Here is a 19,141-nt window from a genome sequence, read left to right as displayed (position 1 = left end):
TTCTATTATCCGTGTTTCTATCTAAGAGTCTCTGAAATGTGCCTAATGTATCTCCCTCTACCACCATCCTTGAGCGCATTCCAAACATCCACCACACTATGTGTAAAAGCAAAATTACAGACTCACACTGCCCAGACATTCTCACAACTCCTTCATTCCAGGAATGAACTCCATAAGCCTCCCTGGACTATCTCCAATGCTTATTTTTGCTTAGGTAAGGAGGCCAAAATCTTGTACTCTATGTGGTCCATATGGTGCTTGGGGATATAGGAGGAAGCTGACATATGATCAGCAGTGCCTTTGTGTGAAACTCTCTGCTGTATATGTGAGTAATCCACACCTGATCCTATTTCCATAGGCTTGACCTCAGGGCTGATTTATGATCAGATCTCGCACGCCTGTCTTTGGTTAACAAATTCTGGCCTAAAATTGGAGATACTGTGAATTGAGCTCGATTGATCAGACCCAAAAGACCCAAGCAATTGAAGTTTCCGGGAGATATGGTAATAAGCCTACAACCACATAAAAGTAACTTGAGCCTAATTTATTATCATAAAACAGAACGCACAAATAAACCACACTAAATACTATATAGCAAGTTACAAAGGTTTCCGGCTCATGATTCGTGGTCTCCACTTGATTGTTGCTGTTGTCAGGAGACTTGATTGTCGCTGTTGTTGGGGGAATTCTGAATTCCAACACTTGGAAATTCAGATCCACCCTGGATCCATCCTAGGCACCGATTGCTTGCAATTCCTTTGTCTAGGTGAAGTGCAAAGAACCAAAGGAAAGGTGCCTCAGTAAAGAGTTTCAATCCACAAGCAAAGTGAGACACACACAGAAAGATTTTTAGTTCTCAGGGCACTGGTGCCTGAAGCCAAAAACAGACTCCAGCCACTATCAGCAAACATTTAACAAACCCACAGTGTTTAACTTGTACAGACACCTTGAGACGTGAGTTCACAAAGAGTTAAAGTGTTACTTGGAGCTGTTCAGATTTCAAGCAATATTTTACAAAATTAGATACGCCACAACATATGCTGCCAGGCCAATGGCTAATGGGAACTTCAAAGTTCCAAGATTTGTGGAAGTATTTCCCAACTGCATTCCTTTAAGTCTCCATCCCACCTCCCTGTTATGCCAAGTCCCAGTACAAACTTGATGAACAACACTTTCCCTTCCACGTGGCCATGTTGTAGCCTTATAAATTCTCCAACTTCAGCTAGGCTGCTCTCTCTGTTTGTATACAAGCCGGCTACTTCTGATGTAAATCATCTAACTATGATGTTGGGTTTTATTTTTTCCCCCTCACTCCTTTGGTACAGCTTGCCCAGCTGGGTATCTTTTACTTCCAGCAATGCGTCACACTTCTTTGTCACCCTCTAACTGCACTCATGACCTCTGCAGCTCATCCCCACGGCAACCGTGGCCTCACACTATTGCAGATATTCCCTTCATCCTATCCATCCCTCAAGTCAACTTTTCAATTTTAAAACTGTCCTTTGTCTTTCTTTCCCAGTTCTGATAAGACTTCTGGCCCAAAAGATTCTCTCTTCACTGATGCTGCCTGACCTGCTGAGCATTTGCAGAACTTTATTGATGGTATTTCACTCCCGAGAGGCCTAACTGTAACTTTCAACCTGCCTAACTCATCCGCGTGACTCCCTAAGCAGTGAAAATGGCTTCTCCTCAGTGTTTCTCAGATATGCTCCCCAGAAGATCAGTCCATCAATTTTAACCTTTGAGTTTTCAATATTATTTTATTTGCACATTTCAAGAGTTAAATGGCTTTCATTTTAACCTGTTCACAGCTTATTGTTGAAAAGAACTCCTCAGAGCTCAGGATACAGACCGGACTGTAAGTACTGCAGTTTCTTCATTGGGATAACACCTGAGATGCAGTGTAGTACTAGTTTCCCTTTTAATGCCACCAGTGACACCCAGTGGGTGCGAGTCAGGAACATCATTCACGGGTCTAACTCAGCCTGGAGCTGAGACAACTACATTATTCTTTTTGGAGAAGTGAGACTTGGGGCCAGATATCATTCTGGATTCCCCTTGGGCCTCTTGCTTTTTTCCCATTTGTACTCAAAGATGGGCATAGAACATTCTAGCAAGCTGGCGCTTGTATCATAATTATAATGGCTGCCGAAGAGAGATGTTATAATAAACAGTTGAGTTTAGGGAACATCTTGTAAGAGGTGAGAGCATTAAAGGGGCAGTGATGCTCAGAAAAGGGTGTTGTAGAGTTTGGGACCTAGCCTGCTGAAGATCTGAAATAGTTGTGAAGAGGCAAGGCTTCTGCTAAAGTCCCACAAAGCAGTATGGTCAAAAAGGTAAAAGTTCAAAGTGCGAAGAGTGGTGACTTGATGCAAAGTTGGCTCCGCTGACATTTTTGCAACTATTACCAATGGGTTTCACTGGCTCAGTTATCTGTCCCTTTTTAATTTGGTTTAAATTCTCATTCTCCTATTTGCTGTGTAGAAGGAGTCCATTTAGCCCATTGATTCTATTGTGACTGTCAGCAATCCCTTTTCCTTTCTCCTTGTAACCTAGTCTCTCTCACCAGCCCATGAACTCCATCTCAGTTCACAAACTAATCACCTACACTAAGGATAATTTACTACAACCAATCAGCCAGCGCCCCTTTGGAACGTGAGGGAATCCTGAGCACCCGGGGGGGAGGTGTATTAATAATTGTAGTGTTAAAGTTGGGGACCATACCTTGATGATTCAAGTAATCAACCTAATAACAAATTGTAAGAGTTGGCAGTTTGCTGTGCTAGGCATTCATCTCAGACTGTAACCACCTTGTGAATGAAAAAAATCTCTCTCAGAGCCCCTCTAAGCCTTGGATGAAAATGTGTAAGATGGGTGAGTAAGTTTGCAGATGATACAAAGACTGATGATATTGTGGATATGGTGTGATATACATCAGTTAGAGGTATGGGTCGAGAAGTGGCAGTTGAAGTTTAATCTGGACAAGTGTAGGGTGCTGCACTATGGGAGATCCAGTTTAAAATGGGAGTACATAGTTAATGGTAGGATCCTTAACCACATTGATGGACAGAGGGATCTTAGGGTCCAGAGACCTGGCTCCCTCAAGTTGGCTGCATCGGCTGATGGGGTGATAAAGCATATGCTGTCCTTGCTTTCATTAATCAAGGCACTGAGTTCAAGAGCAGGGTAGATAAATTGTAGCTTCTAAAATCTCTGGTTTGGCCACATTTTAGAGTATTGCATTCATTTCTAGTTGCCTCATTACAGGAAGGACGTGGAGGCTTTGGAGAGGGTGCAGAGGAGGTTTACCGGGATGTTGCCTGCTTTTAAAGATAATGATTAGTTTTATTTGTCATATGTATATTGAAACAGCAGTGAAAAATGCCGTTTGCATCAACGACCAACACGGTCTGAGGATAATCGTAAACACAAGATACTCTGCAGATGCCCTGCATCCACGGTCTGAGGATAATCGTAAACACAAGATACTTTGCAGATGCCCTGCATCCACGGTCTGAGGATAATCGTAAACACAAAATACTCTGCAGATGCCCTGCATCCATGGTCTGAGGATATGCTGGAGGCAGCCTATCCAGCTCCAACAGCGCATGTTCATAACTTACTAACCCTTACTAGTTTGGAGGACATGCTCTCTGAAGAGAGGCTGGACAAGCTGGGACTGTTTTGTCTGCAGTGGCAGAGGCTGAGAAGAGAATTTGATTTAAATTTATAGAATTATGCGGAATATAGACAGACAGCCAAAATATTTTTCCCAGGACTGAAGTATGTAATACTAAATAACATTTGTGAGAGGGGAAAAATACAAAGGATACGAGGGAAGTTTTATTTTACATGGTGGTGGCTGCCTGGAATGTGCCTCCAGAGGTTGTGGTAAAAGCAAGTAGCATAGGGTGTTTAAGAGAGCCTTAAATAGGGACGAGAATATGCAGAGAAGAGAGGAAAACAGTCAACATGTAGGAAAGAATCAGATTAGTTAGGAGTCATTGGGCACAACTCAGAAGGCTAAGTGCTTTACAGTTCTATGTAAACCTCTTATTCTCCCTCTAGTTTCAAATGTCTCTAGTATGCAAGATTATACAACATCGATGGGCCGAATGACCATTAAGCTCATTGCACTTTTTGTTTAAGAACTCCCCAGTTAAACTCATTCCACATTTCTTTTCCCGTAATCCTGGAATATTTTCTCCATCAAATCTTTGTTGAATTCCATAATGAAACAATGACTGAAACCATCTTAATTGACCTTTCGGAATGTGTTTTCTAGATCACAACTGCTAGCTAGCTGTGTGGCAGAAAAGTACTTTTCCCTTGTGTCATCTTTATCCTATTTATTTAATTTATGCACTTTATTTATGTGTAATTCATCTGTAGATTTTACCTCTACTTGCCTAAGTTATTGTGTGCTATAAGTACTACTGTGCTTTATACCTTGCTTCAGAGAAACATTGTCTCATTTGATAATATACATGTATATATTTAAATGACAATAAACTTGACTTGATTTTCCGATAAGTCTGAACCCCTCTGCCAATTGAAAGAGGTTCCCATCGCTCATTGTATTCCACCCCTCCAGCAGCTGGATACTGTGGTGGGAAGATGGTAGAATAAAATATGGTTAAAAGTCTGGAGTCCAAACAGACTGAGTATATTTGAAGAAAGACCTACTTTGTGATAAGAAGTGCACCAGTAGACACTGTGCTAATTTTCCTTCTATTACAGTTGTAGGATTTGAAATTCCAGATAAATTTGTGGTGGGATACGCCCTGGATTACAATGAACATTTTCGGGATTTGAATGTAAGTGTCCAATGCTACCCATTTCATTTCAGCTGTCTTTTACAAGTTGGTTACATTCTTGAAAGGGAGAAGGCAGGAGAATGGGGCTGAAAGGGATAATAAATCAGCCATGATAGATTGGTGGAGCAGACTCGATGGGCGAAATGGCCTAATTCTCCTCCTATGTCCTATGGTTATGGCCTTATCTCAGACAGAGAAGTCATTTTATTAACCGATCCTCATTAAGGATCAATATTTCTAAAGGAAAACCTGGCTGGTGTTAGTAGTGAGACCAAGAGAGAGGCTAAGAGAGTTGTAAAAGAGCGCCTGAAGGCTTTGTGTGTCAATGCAAGGAGCATTCGTAATAAGGTGGATGAATTGAAAGTGCAGATTGTTATTAATGATTATGATATAGTTGGGATCACAGAGACGTGGCTCCAGGGTGGCCAAGGATGGGAGCTCAACGTTCAGGGATATTCAATATTCAGGAGGGATAGACATGAAGGAAGGGGAGGTGGGGTGGCGTTGCTGGTTAAAGAAGAGATTAACGCAATAGAAAGGAAGGACATAAGCCGGGAAGATGTGGAATCGATATGGGTAGAGCTGCGTAACACTAAGGGGCAGAAGACGCTGGTGGGAGTTGTGTACAGGCCACCTAACAGTAGTAGTGAGGTCGGAGATGGTATTAAACAGGAAATTAGAAATGTGTGCAATAAAGGAACAGCAGTTATAATGGGTGACTTCAATCTACATGTAGATTGGGTGAACCAAATTGGTAAAGGTGCTGAGGAAGAGGATTTCTTGGAATGTATGCGGGATGGTTTTTTGAACCAACATGTCGAGGAACCAACCAGACAGCAGGCTATTCTGGACTGGGTTTTGAGCAATGAGGAAGGGTTAATTAGCAATCTTGTCGTGAGAGGCCCCTTGGGTAAGAGTGACCATAATATGGTGGAATTCTTCATTAAGATGGAGAGTGACATAGTTAATTCAGAAACAAAGGTTCTGAACTTAAAGAGGGGTAACTTTGAAGGTATGAGACGTGAATTAGCTAAGATAGACTGGCAAATGACACTTAAAGGATTGACGGTGGATATGCAATGGCAAGCAATTAAAGGTTGCATGGATGAACTACAACAATTGTTCATCCCAGTTTGGCAAAAGAATAAATCAAGGAAGGTAGTACACCCGTGGCTGACAAGAGAAATTAGGGATAGTATCAATTCCAAAGAAGAAGCATACAAATTAGCCAGAGAAAATGGCTCACCTGAGGACTGGGAGAAATTCAGAGTTCAGCAGAGGAGGACAAAGGGCTTAATTAGGAAGGGGAAAAAAGATTATGAGAGACAACTGGCAGGGAACATAAAAACTGATTGTAAAAGCTTTTATAGATATGTAAAAAGGAAAAGACTGGTAAAGACAAATGTAGGTCCCCTACAGACAGAAACAGGTGAATTGATTATGGGGAGCAAGGACACGGCAGACCAATTGAATAATTACTTTGGTTCTGTCTTCACTAAGGAGGACATAAATAATCTTCCAGAAATAGTAGGGGACAGAGGGTCCAGTGAGATGGAGGAACTGAGGGAAATGCATGTTAGTAGGTAAGTGGTGTTAGATAAATTGAAGGGATTGAAGGCAGATAAATCCCCAGGGCCAGATGGTCTGCATCCTAGAGTGCTTAAGGAAGTAGCCCAAGAAATAGTGGATGCATTAGTGATAATTTTTCAAAACTCATTAGATTCTGGACTAGTTCCTGAGGATTGGAGGGTGGCTAATGTAACCCCACTTTTTAAAAAAAGAGGGAGAGAGAAACCGGGGAATCATAGACCAGTTAGCCTAACGTCGGTGGTGGGGAAACTGCTGGAGTCAGTTATCAAAGATGTGATAACAGCACATTTGGAAAGCGGTGAAATCATCGGACAAAGTCAGCATGGATTTGTGAAAGGAAAATCATGTCTGACGAATCTTATAGAATTTTTTGAGGCTGTAACTAGTAGAGTAGATAGGGGAGAACCAGTGGATGTGGTATATTTGGATTTTCAAAAGGCTTTTGACAAGGTCCCACACAGGAGATTAATGTGCAAACTTAAAGCACACGGTATTGGGGGTAAGGTATTGATGTGGATGGAGAATTGTTTAGCAGACAGGAAGCAAAGAGTGGGAATAAACGGGACCTTTTCAGAATGGCAGGCGGTGACTACTGGGGTACCGCAAGGCTTAGTGCTGGGACCCCTGTTGTTTACAATATATATTAATGACTTGGATGAGGGAATTAAATGCAGCATCTCCAAGTTTGCGGATGACATGAAGCTGGGTGGCAGTGTTAGCTGTGAGGAGGATGCTAAGAGGATGCAGAGTGACTTGGATAGGTTGGGTGAGTGGGTAAATTCATGGCAGATGCAATTTAATGTGGATAAATGTGAAGTTATCCACTTTGGTGGCAAAAATAGGAAAACAGATTATTATCTGAATGGTGGCCGATTAGGAAAAGGGGAGGTGCAACGAGACCTGGGTGTTATTATACACCAGTCATTGAAAGTGGGCATGCAGGTACAGCAGGCGGTGAAAAAGGCGAATGGTATGCTGGCATTTATAGCGAGAGGATTCGAGTACAGGAGCAGGGAGGTACTACTGCAGTTGTACAAGGCCTTGGTGAGACCACACCTGGAGTATTGTGTGCAGTTTTGGTCCCCTAATCTGAGGAAAGACATCCTTGCCATAGAGGGAGTACAAAGAAGGTTCACCAGATTGATTCCTGGGATGACAGGACTTTCATATGAAGAAAGACTGGATGAACTGGGCTTGTACTCGTTGGAATTTAGAAGATAGAGGGAGGATCTGATTGAAACGTATAAAATCCTAAAGGAATTGGACAGGCTAGATGCAGGAAGATTGTTCCCGATGTTGGGGAAGTCCAGAACAACGGGTCACAGTTTGAGGATAAAGGGGAAGCCTTTTAGAACCGAGATTAGGAAAAACTTCTTCACACAGAGAGTGGTGAGTCTGTGGAATTCTCTGCCACAGGGAACAGTTGAGGCCAGTTCATTGGCTATATTTAAGAGGGAGTTAGATATGGCCCTTGTGGCTACGGGGATCAGGGGGTATGGAGGGAAGGCTGGGGCGGGGTTCTGAGTTGGATGATCAGCCATGATCATAATAAATGGTGGTGCAGGCTCGAAGGGCCGAATGGCCTACTCCTGCACCTATTTTCTATGTTTCTATGAAACTACCAGATTGTTATTAATCTCACTTAATCTTTCCTCATCCCGACAGCACCCTGGTAAACCTCCTCTGTACCCTCTCCAAAGCTTCCATATCCTTACTTTAATGAAGCCACCAGAAACTAAAGCAATACTCCAAGTGTGGTTTAAACTTGTTTTATAGTGCTGGAGATTACCTCACTACTCTTGATCTCAGTCCCCTATTGACTATTGAAGGCCAACAGACCCCATAATCCTTCGTAGCCACACCATTAAGCTACGTGACAACTTTGAGGGATCCATGGACTTGAATGTCAGGATCCACCTGATCCACCTCACTGCGAAGAATCCTGCCATTAAGCTTGCACTCCAGCTCCAAAGGGAAATGACAGCATTAAAGATAGACACCCTTCATCTGGACTCTGTTTCCTGCCTAATCCTATGCCTCTCAATTATTAGTGTTCAGAAGTCTTACGATTTTAGCTTTGAAGGTACTTGGTCCTTCTACAGACTTTTGGGAATGCACATCAGATATTTGAAATGCAACCAGCGATATACTACATTACCTGCTCAGAATTATTTATCCATTCATGCATGCATCCAGCAATCGATTGGACATATAAACATGCAGCAAAATGCAACATTTGTGTAAACAACTAATACAACCTAAGGATGTGCTGGGGGCAGCCCACAAGTGTCACCACACATTCCTGCACCAACATAGCATGCCCACCATGTTCAGCAGCACGACATCAGCAAAACATTCCCTGTTCCTCCCTCGCACCTACGCTCCAGCTCACATACATGGACAGGACAACCTTTAGGTTTTGATCTTCAGCACTGACTCCGGGACTCGCTGATTATGGACTTTGAACTCCAGACTCGTACATACTACTCATTAAAATCCTAGCTGATGTGCAATAGAGAGTTCCAAAAATTCACCAGCATCTGATAATAGATAGTTTAAAAGATTGAGAGTCTAATTTCTTCCCATTTTGTCACCGATCCCTTATCTCATTTGGTCTAGATTCTCCAGTGCAAGATAACATTCATTCAGTTCAACTACCTGTACATCCTGTACACTACCTGTTGACAAGCATCTACCTATTTAAAATAAACCCACCTGAAAGGGTGCAATCTGATTGTGTTAAGAGTAAGAATTTCAGGTTGTATACTGTAAACATTTTGATATTAAATTGAACCATTTAAGCATTAATAAAAGAATTGTTTCTATAGGAATTCATTGCCTCATTACAGGAAGGATGTGGAGGCTTTAGGGAAGGTGCAAAGGAGATTTATCAGGATGCTGACTGGATTAGAGAGCATGTCTTGTGAGGATAGAATGAGCAAACTACAGCTTTTCTCTTTGGAGTGAAGGAGGTGACAATGGAGATTTATCAGATGATAAAGGGCATAGAGTAAATGGATAGCCAGTGCCTTTTTCCCAGGGCAGAAATGGCTAAAATAAGGAGACATAAGGTGATTGGAGGAAAGTATAGGGAGGACGTCAGAGGAGGAATTTTTTTACACAGTGATGGGAGTGTGGAACACACTGGCAGGGGTAGTGGTAGAGGCAGGTACATTACAGACATTCAAGAGACTGTTAGATAGATATATGGATGAGAGAAAATTGAGGGCTATATGAAATGGAAGAGTTATGTTGGTCTTGGAATAGGTTAAAAGGTTGGCACAATATCATGGCTGAAGGGCTTGTACTGATCTATGTTCTATATTGCCATTTTTCACAACCTCCAAATAGCCTAAGGAATCTCTTGACACTGCTGACATACAGCTTCCTTCTAACTTATGAAGACTCGGTAGAGGCTGTACATATGACCAGTTGTTTGAGCAACTAATGGGATGGATTTGTCAGCTGATGTGGCATCTTCTCCGCACCAGAAACTTCGGCTGCATTTCTGCCCAGCAAACTGTTCAGGTTATGATCAGACCCTGGGGACCATCCTCCACTTCTGAAACATGGTCACTTCTCTGATGTAAGATAGGAAAAGTAGCAGCCAGTTTACATAGACTGAGCTCCATGTAAACATTGTTGGAAGAAAGGAACATGAAACAGTAAATCACAGAAGCAGACACTTCAGCCCACAGTGTCGATGCCAAACTAAATTGCACATCTGCCTGAACATAATCTATATCCCACATTTCTGTGCTGAAGTGCCTCTTAAACATTACTATTGTTTACTAGACATTTTCAGCTGATAGCGATTCATAAGGAAAGCTTACAGTTGCAGTTCTTTGAAACATTAGTGTCGATTCCTTAATGATAATTACCTGTGCTTGACTTGTTTAACATGGGCAGGCTAATGCACAGGCAGCCACTGTATGGTCCTTGACAGATCAAGATCAGGGTCCAGTAGAATGCAATGAACGTCATCTGGGGACACCTCACTGCTGCAGTTGTGATGTGTCATCGTCTTCCGCCAGCTTCACCTTGAGGTCTTGGTTAGATTTCTCTTTGTGTGGAACTTCTCTCTTGACCTTACTACCATGGGTGACCCTGCATGGAGCTAAGCTCCAGATGGCCAACTCTGGACAACATCGATCTCTGGAACTCCAAAACCTCTCCACCATGACAAGGTGACGGTCCTCGGAGAAGTTTTGAAACATTAGTGTCTAATGCGAAAGATGTAACCTCCGACACAACTTCACGCCCTCATTCCAGGAAAGGGCCATAGAATTGCGGAAGCACAGAAGTATGTTCAGATTAAGATTCAGACACGTACATCAAAACATACAGTGAAATGAGTTGTTTGTGTTAGCAACCAAAGTCATTCCCAGCATGGAAGAGAATTCTAGAGTATCCACCTGGGTTGCTGAAATGGTCCATCCCACAAGTGAGGGTGATGCTGAGTGGGAGAAGTATCCATGATTACCAGCTAAATTTAATTCTTTGATTCCGTAAACAGGACTGACGTAGGTGAAAAGGGGTATAGTGAAGTGTGAGCAACACACACACAAGATGCTGGAGGAACTCAGCAGGCCAGGCAGCATCTATGGAAAAGAGTACAGTTGACATTTTGGGCTGAGACTCTTCAGCAGGAGTGGAGGGAAAAAAAAGATGAGGAGTCAGAGTTAGAAGGTGGGGGCAGGGGAGGAAGAAACACAAGGTGATAGGTGAAACGGGGGGTGGGAGGGCGAAGTAAAGAGCTGGGAAGTTGATTGTTGAGTGAGATACAGGGTTGGAGAAGGGGAATCTAATAGGGGAGGACAGAAGACCATGGAAGAAAGAAAAAGGGGGAGGAGCACCAGAGGGAGGCGATGGGCAGACAAGGAGATAAGGTGAGAGAGGGAAATAGAGAAGGTGGGGGGGGGGCATTGCCAGAAGTTTGAGAAATTGATGTTCATGCCATCAGGATGGAGGCTACCCAGACAGAATATAAGGAGTTGCTCCTCCAACCTGAGTGTGCTCGTCGTGACAGTAGAGGCGGCCATGGATGGATATGTCAAAATGGGAATGGGAAGTGAAGTGTTTCTTGTCAATAGCTGTGGCATAGGATCTGGGCTCAATTCTGACCAGGGTTGTATTCAAGGACATTAATGCCACCTTGACTACACTTTTGGAGGAACTCAAGACAGGCGAGACAGCATCAATGGAGGGAAACGAACAGTCAATGTATTGTGTGGATACTCTTAATCTGAACCCTTCAGTCCCTAATACATCACCTGTTCATTTCCCTCCACAGATGCTGCCTGATTCACTGAGTACCCTAGGGCGACATGGTAGCTTATCAGTTTACAGTGCCAGTGATCACCGATTGAGGTGCAATTCCCAGCGCTGCCTGCAAAGAGCTTGTGCATGCTCCCGGTAACTGCATGGGTTTCTTCTCCCATTCCAAAGATGTATGTTTAGGGTTAGTGAGTTGTGGATATGCTATGTTGGCACAGGAAGCACGGCGATGTTTGTGGGCTGCCACAATCCTCACTGATTTGATTTGACGCAAAATAATACACTTCACTGCATGTTTGAATGTTTATGTGAGATATTCCTGTGAATAAGTGATAATTTAATGACGCTAATCTTTTGTCAATCAGTTTGTGTTTTGGCCCATATTCCAGCATCTGTTGTCTCTTGTGTATTCACTAATATATTTTTCTCTCCACAAGCTAACTATTTGGAAATAAGTTAACTACTTTTATGAATTATCACATTGGTCTGAATTCTAAAGTTGGAGTATAGAATGAAAAAACAACGAAGTTGGCTTGACCCAGCCATGTGAGATATACGACATGACGCACTCTCATCCTGCACCACACACAATTGGTTCCACTGTGGGACTTGTACGACTGGTATTATTTTGTGACTGTATGTGCTGGATCGTAACTATGTGCTGTGAGTGACTCTTGAGGCTCTCTGTTGGTTGCGGTCGACCATGGATGTTGCGCCTCAGCTGTCTACATGTTACGCAAGCCAGAGCAGTACAATATGGAGAGCAAGCTGCTGCCCATGTAGCCAGCCCCCCTCTCTATGTAGTTGATGGAGCCAAAGGACAGCATAGATCGATACAAATTGGCACCAGTGGTGTCACGGGAGTTGCCAGTCAGCGTTGAACTCAATGTAGGATTGTCATAGGGACTCCAGCTCTCAATTTTTTTCCCGCGGGTGGTGGGGGGTGCTCTCCCAAAGATTTCCCCATGAGCGGGTATAGCCACAAGGTAACAAGTTTGAGATCAGATTTCCTTCTCCAACCTGAGCTGCCGAACACCACTGATGAGTCCCATCTGCCTGAAGAGACAGGTGGTGGATGGTCGTATGAGCAGCTGGTGCACATCCCAATTCCTGGTTATGCGACCAGTGACGTCAGGCAGACAATCTCTGAAGAGTATTGATAATGACTGGGGTCACCTGTCTTGCAAAGACACTGCCCAGAAGAAGGCTATGGCAAACCACTTCTATAGAAAAATTTGCCATGGACAACCATGGTCAAAAGACATACGACTGGGTACATAATGATGATGATTTTATGAGTAGACTTCCACTGAACATGTTAAAGTACAATTTAACTTAACGAAAATAAACAATGCCACAGTCATTGAATTTATTTCTTTTTATCTTTTCTATGTAGCACATTTGTGTGATCAGCGATAAAGGCAGGCAGAAATACAAGGTCTGAAGAAAGGACTGATTCCCTCACAATATCCCGGAGAGCTGAGCGCAGTAGATTCCTAAATATCATTATCATCTCAATTTACTTGTAAGCAACAGCATGTGGGGGGAAAAGACTCCATATGGAAATGTACATATCTGGAAATTATTCAGATTATTTCACTATTTTTGTATTGTGTTTGATGGAAATGGCTTAAAATTTTATATTTAAAGCATCCGGTAATATTTTACTTCAGCCCTTCTGAAAGTGGTGAGAGCAAAAAATATTTTTGTATTCAAATGCTTTACTTGTGCAAGGGCGCAGGGGTGACAAGCTTTCTGAAGGCAAAAGTGCCCTTCACGGGGCACAGCTCACACAGTTCGAGGGCTGCGGTCTCCACGGTGGCTTTCGACATACTGTAGCGCCCACAGGTAAGGCACAGGCACTCCTTGGATCTGGGTTCTTCTGATGGACGTGTCCTGCCTGCTTGATGCCTGGGTGGAGTGGCACTGGTAATTCCGTTGTCTCAGTTCTGCCAGAGACCAGGGTTCAATTCCGGTCTTAGCTGCTGCCCATGTGGAATTCGCACGTCCTCCCTGTGCCTGGGTGGGTTTCCTTTGTGTGTTCCGCCTTCCTCCTGCGTCCCAGAGAAAAAGCTGTTGTCAATTGCATGTAGGTGATTGGGGGGGAGGGGGAATTGAATCAAAATCAGGTTTATTATCACAGACTTCTGTTGTTGAATGTGTTGTTTTGCAGCAGCAGTACAGTGCAATATGTAAAATATACTATAAATTATAATAAGGAATTTATATAAAATTAGAAGTGGGAAAAAGAGATCAAGAATGGTGATGAGGTAGAGCTTCACAGACTCATGAAATCTGACGGTAGAGGGGAAGCAGCTGTTCCTAAGATGTTGAATGTATGTCTTCAGACCTCCTCCCTGATGGTAGAGGTGATAAGAGGGCGTATCCTGGGTGGCAAGGTTCCTTAACGATGGATGCTGCCTCTTTAGGTCATAGAGTCATTGAAAAGTACAGCACAGAAATAGACCCTTCTGATCATCTAGTCCGTGCTGAAACATTTAAACTGCCTACTCCCATTCACCTGCACTGGGACCACAATCCTCTTCATATCCACTCTAAGTCCAGAGGACACATTCTCAGAATAGAGGTGTGTACTTTTAGAATGGAGATGAGAAGGAATTTCTTTAGCCAGAGAGTGGTGAATCTGTGGAATTCATTGCCACACACAGCCGTGGAGGCCAAGTCATTGGGTATATTTAAGGCAGAGGTTGATAGATTCTTGATTAGTAAGGGCATGAAGGGATATAGAGAGCATGCAGGAGATTGGGTCTGTGAGGGAAAAATGGATAAGCCAAAATGAAATGGCAGAGTCAACTCAAAGGGCAAACTGGCCTAATTCTGCTCCTTCGTCTTATGGTCTTAACCCATGACCATTCAACTTCAGTAGAAAAACCCTGCTTGCATTTAGCCTATCTATACCCTTCATAATTTTGTATATAAAATCTCCGTTCAATCTTCTATGTTCCAAGGAATGCAGTCATTGCCTTTTGAAGATGTTCACGATGGTGGGGAGGCTGTGCCAATGATGGAGCTGGCTGAGTTCACAATTCTCTGCATGATGAGTATGTAGAGAAAATAAAAAATAAAATCTATATAATTGGTGGGGGGAGATGAGATCATTGAGAAGGGCCTGTTTCTGGACTGTATATGTGCCAAGTTAAATCTTGTTCCTGCTTTGGTGCCATGCCAATGAACAAAATCAAAACTGATGTGGGTTTCTCACTCTTCTTCCTTGGGAAACAACAGCAGCACCAACATTCCTTCTCATTTTTTTAATATATATAGCTGCGCAGACCAGCCATTGCTTTGAGCAGGAAATTCTTACACGGTCTGAAAACTGTGCGGCATGTTAAATGGCTTTTTTTTGTAATATGCATACTAAGAATATTTAGAATGAAAATTAAAAAATCGCATAATTTGGATTTTATTAATTGAAGCATGTATTGAAATACAGCAAAGAAAATCTTTCACATTTCAAGCATTTTTTTCTAGCTGCGTCCAATTCCAGCTAGATGCCAACAAAAGTTATGTGCATGGGAGCATTTCAGTTATTGCACGAGAGCGCACCCACGCAGCTTAGAGGCAACAGTGATGAGCATAAAGAAGTAATGAGGGAATCAAAAGATCTAGGATGCCCAGCCCATTGTTCTGTACAGGATCATGAAGAAGGTACATGTCATGCTTGTCTTTATAGGGTGACATAGAATATATAAGTTGGAGCATTATGTTGCATCTTCAGAAAACACCGGCTAAGCTCTACTTGGTGTGCAATTCTGGTTGCCATACTACAAAAAGGATGCAGTTACCATGGAGAGAGTGCAGAGGAGATTCACCAGCACATTCCTTTCACTGAAGGACCTTAGTTATTGGGAGAGATGGCTTTGGTTTGGCTTGTTTTCCATAGAGTGAATTAGAATCCGGTTTGCTATTGCAGACACATGTTGTGAAATTAGTTTTGTGGCAGAAGTACAGTACAATGCATTAAAATATGAAATGTAGAAGATGTATAAATACTGCAAAAAGAGAACGGAATGGTAGCGTGGTATTCATGGGTTTATGAACTACTCAAATGCGGAGGGAAGAAGCTGCTCATAAAACATTGAGTATGTGTTTTCAGGCTCCTGTACATCCTGTACAACCTGTTGGTGGTAGTAATGAAGAATCTTCTGATAGAACTTGTATTGGGGGGGGGGGTGCGACTGCACAGGATTGAAGTAAGCCGCAGAGAGTTGTAAAATTAGTCAGTTTCATTAAAGGTACTAACCCCCATAGCATTGAAGACATCTTCAAGGATCAGTGCCTGAGAAAAGTGGCTTCCATCATCAGGGACCCCCACCACCCAGGCCATGCCCTCTTCTCATTGTTACCATCAGGAAGGAGGTACAGATGCCTAAAGGCACACACTCAGTGATTCAGGAACCACTCCTTCCCTCTGCCATCCAATTTCTGAATGGACGTTGAACCCATGAACACTAGCTCACCCATTTCTTTTTATTAATTTCTGTTTTTGCAGTACTTATCCTAATTTAAGTATTTTGTTTATTGTACTGCTGCCGCAAAGTTAACAAATTTCATGATGTATGCCAGTGATATTAAACCTGATTCAGATATTGATAGAATTATATAAGCATATGGAAACATACAGAGCTGTGCAGAAGCCTTGGCACATGTATTTAGCTTGTGTGAAAATGACTTTTGCACAGTACTGTATTTGTCAATGTGGAGCAGAGTGCGAATTAGTAAATCTGGTGGGAGCAAAGGTTGTTGGGAGTGGCAGGGGTGGAGTGCCAAGGGAAGGGTATGGGGCAGGTGAGGGGAAAGGAATGCCAAGAGATGGGGGGGTGGCACGGATATAGACACCCGGACGTGAGACACCAGGCAAGGTCATTTGATTCCAAACAATTGGTTTATTAATCATTACAGAATCTTTCTCTGGTACTTCCCACTCCCTCCCCTCTCCCTTCCCCTCTTCTCAGCCATGATTCCCACTCTCAGTCCACAATAGAGACCCATATCAGAATCAGATTTATCATCACTCACGTATGTCATGAATGTTTTTTTGGCAGCGGCAGTTCAGTGAAACACAAAATTACTACCGTACTGTGCAAAAGTCTTAGGCACCCTAGATATATATATATGTGCCTTAGACTTGGCTCAGTACTAAATTTCATAGACATTCAGCCCTGAAGAAAGGTCTTGGTCTGAAACATTGCCTATTTATTCTTTTCGTAGATGCTGCCTGACTTGCTGAGTTCCTCCAGCATTTTGTGTGTGTTGATCTGGATTTCCAGCATCTGCAGACTTCCTCGTGTTTATAGATACTCAGATTTTTTTTTCCCCCCGTGGTAAGGTGGATCAACAATGAGGGTTCAGGTTTAAAATGTGTGGAGCGAGTTTTAAATGGGATCAGAGGGGTAAGATTTACACACACAGAGTGTGGTTAGTATCTAGATCGTGCTGCCAAAGGAGGTGGTGGGACCAGATACAATTACAATGTTTTAGGAGGTGCTTGGACAAATACTTAATGGGCAAAGTATAGGCCGATATGGTCCTAATGTGGGCAAATAGGTGTAGTGTAGCTAGGCAAAAAGGTTGGCATAGATATAGTAGGCCAGAGGGCCTATTGCTGTTTTATACTCTACTGTGTCTTAATGAAAAAGTAGATGGGAATAGGCCTGCCTTGTGGTTTCTGCTCCTTTCGGGAATAAAATTGAGAATCAGGTTCATTATCATTGATCTATCATGAAATTTGTTGTTTTGTGGCATTAACACAGTACAAGACATAAAAATTACTTTTAGGTTAGAAAAAAATTGAATAATGCCAACGATAGATAATAAGGCAGTGTCATGGACTCTTCAGAAAATCTGATGGCAGAGGGGAAGAAGTTGTACCTAATCACAAACAAGAGAAAACCTGCAGATGCTGGAAACCTAAAATGTTGAGTGTGGGCCTTCGGGCTTCTATACCTTCTCCTCGATGGTAATCAGAAAAGGGTATTTCCTGGATGGCGAGAGCCCCTAGTGATGAATGCTGCAATCTTGAGGAGATCCTTTTGAAGATGTCCTAGATCAGGGGTTCCCAACCCTTTCTATGCCATGGACCAAACCATTAAGTAAAGTGTCTGTAGACCCCATTTTCAGAACCTCTGTCCTAGATGGTCATGGTGAAAAACAGCGACAGACAATAGGCTTGTCGTATATCACAGATCAACTCAAATGCAGCAGAAGATAAAGCATAAACATAAGAGGGTCTGCAGAAGCTGGAAATCCTAAGCAAAACGCAAAAATTGCTGGAGGAACTCAGCAGGTGAGGCAGCATTTATGGAAATGAACAGTTGATATTTCAGGCCAAGACACCTTCTTCAGGACAGAAGGTGAGACAGGATGTGAAGTGATCTGCAGCTTTGCTGAGGGTTAGTTCCACTGTGTTGCCACAAGCCAATCACGGCCCAGGGGATCCAGATGACCTTCTGGGGCAGAGTCCAATTACATTCTGGGGAGGTGGGAACTAGCTGGCTGTGTCAGATCTGCTGGTTTTGAATGAAGCACAATCCAGGAATTCCAGCTGAGCATATTATATTTGCTGGCTTGAACTCATCACAGTCTGGACATTGCATGGCTTGGTTAGATCCGCCTGACTGCGCCATGTCCAGTCATCGTGCAGGGGCTCCAGTTGCTCGGGTTACACCTGCTGACCATTGGTGAAGGGATTGTTATTGTGGCACATCCTGAGTTACAGTGCCAGGGAAAACAACAACAGAATGCAGAATAGTGTTACAGGTACAGAGAACGTGCAGTGCTGGCAGATAATAAAGTGCAAGGACCATAACGAAGTGGATTGTGAGGTCAAGAGTCTATCTTATCCCTTTAGGGAATCATCCAATAGTCTTGTGACAGTGTGGTAGAAGTTGTCCTTGAGCCTGGTGGAACATGCTTTCAGGGGTTTTTGTATCTTCTGCCCAATGGTGGAGGAGGGGGCACAGAACAGAGAGTGTCCAGGATGGGTGGGGTGTTGGATTATGCTGGCAGGGAGCATGGAGACGGAGGCTGGTTTCCATGAAGTCCTGAGATTCCCCCCCCCCCCCCCCCCCGCCTTCCATGGACTCTGTCTACACTTGGCATGGCACCAATCACAGAACAGCTCGTTGTATGAACTCAGCTGGCATTAAGCACTCACCAGAACATATTAGTCTGTGTTGTAAATGAGTACAAATGAGTACACTTCATCCTCAATCGTAAGGTACCTCCTGGTGCCATCTCCAAACTGCCTGATGGTAAAGTGACCCTTCCGCCCAGAGCACCATTCCTCAGGGGAGTTCCCGGCACACTGGATCCCAAGGGTGCATCTGGTTCTCCCTTCTTGAGTAGATCCACCAGCGGCAGGGCGGAAAATGCAGATTAGATTAGCAAGCATGGTGGAGATATGAGGGAGCAGGTAGAGTCAGATTTTTAGAGGA

At 43.2% G+C, this 19,141-nt stretch overlaps 1 protein-coding gene across 1 annotated transcript in view; it reads left to right on the top strand.

The window, feature by feature from the left end:
• The window catches only part of hprt1l (hypoxanthine phosphoribosyltransferase 1, like), an 86,565-nt gene extending 67,796 nt beyond the window's left edge, over positions 1 to 18,769 (top strand). Inside the window, exons 7-9 of the mRNA XM_072279962.1 lie at positions 1,812 to 1,858; positions 4,741 to 4,817; positions 13,081 to 18,769. Of these exons, the coding sequence (XP_072136063.1) occupies positions 1,812 to 1,858; positions 4,741 to 4,817; positions 13,081 to 13,128 (172 nt within the window). The 3' untranslated portion in view covers positions 13,129 to 18,769. The remainder of the gene's footprint in view (positions 1 to 1,811; positions 1,859 to 4,740; positions 4,818 to 13,080) is intronic.
• Positions 18,770 to 19,141: the final 372 nt, after the last annotated feature.

This window comes from Mobula birostris, chromosome 15, assembly GCF_030028105.1.
Source record: "Mobula birostris isolate sMobBir1 chromosome 15, sMobBir1.hap1, whole genome shotgun sequence".
In the NCBI taxonomy this organism is placed as follows: domain Eukaryota; kingdom Metazoa; phylum Chordata; class Chondrichthyes; order Myliobatiformes; family Myliobatidae; genus Mobula; species Mobula birostris.
The sequence above is the reverse complement of the archived record's forward strand: the minus strand, read 5'-3'. Positions and strand labels throughout refer to the sequence as shown.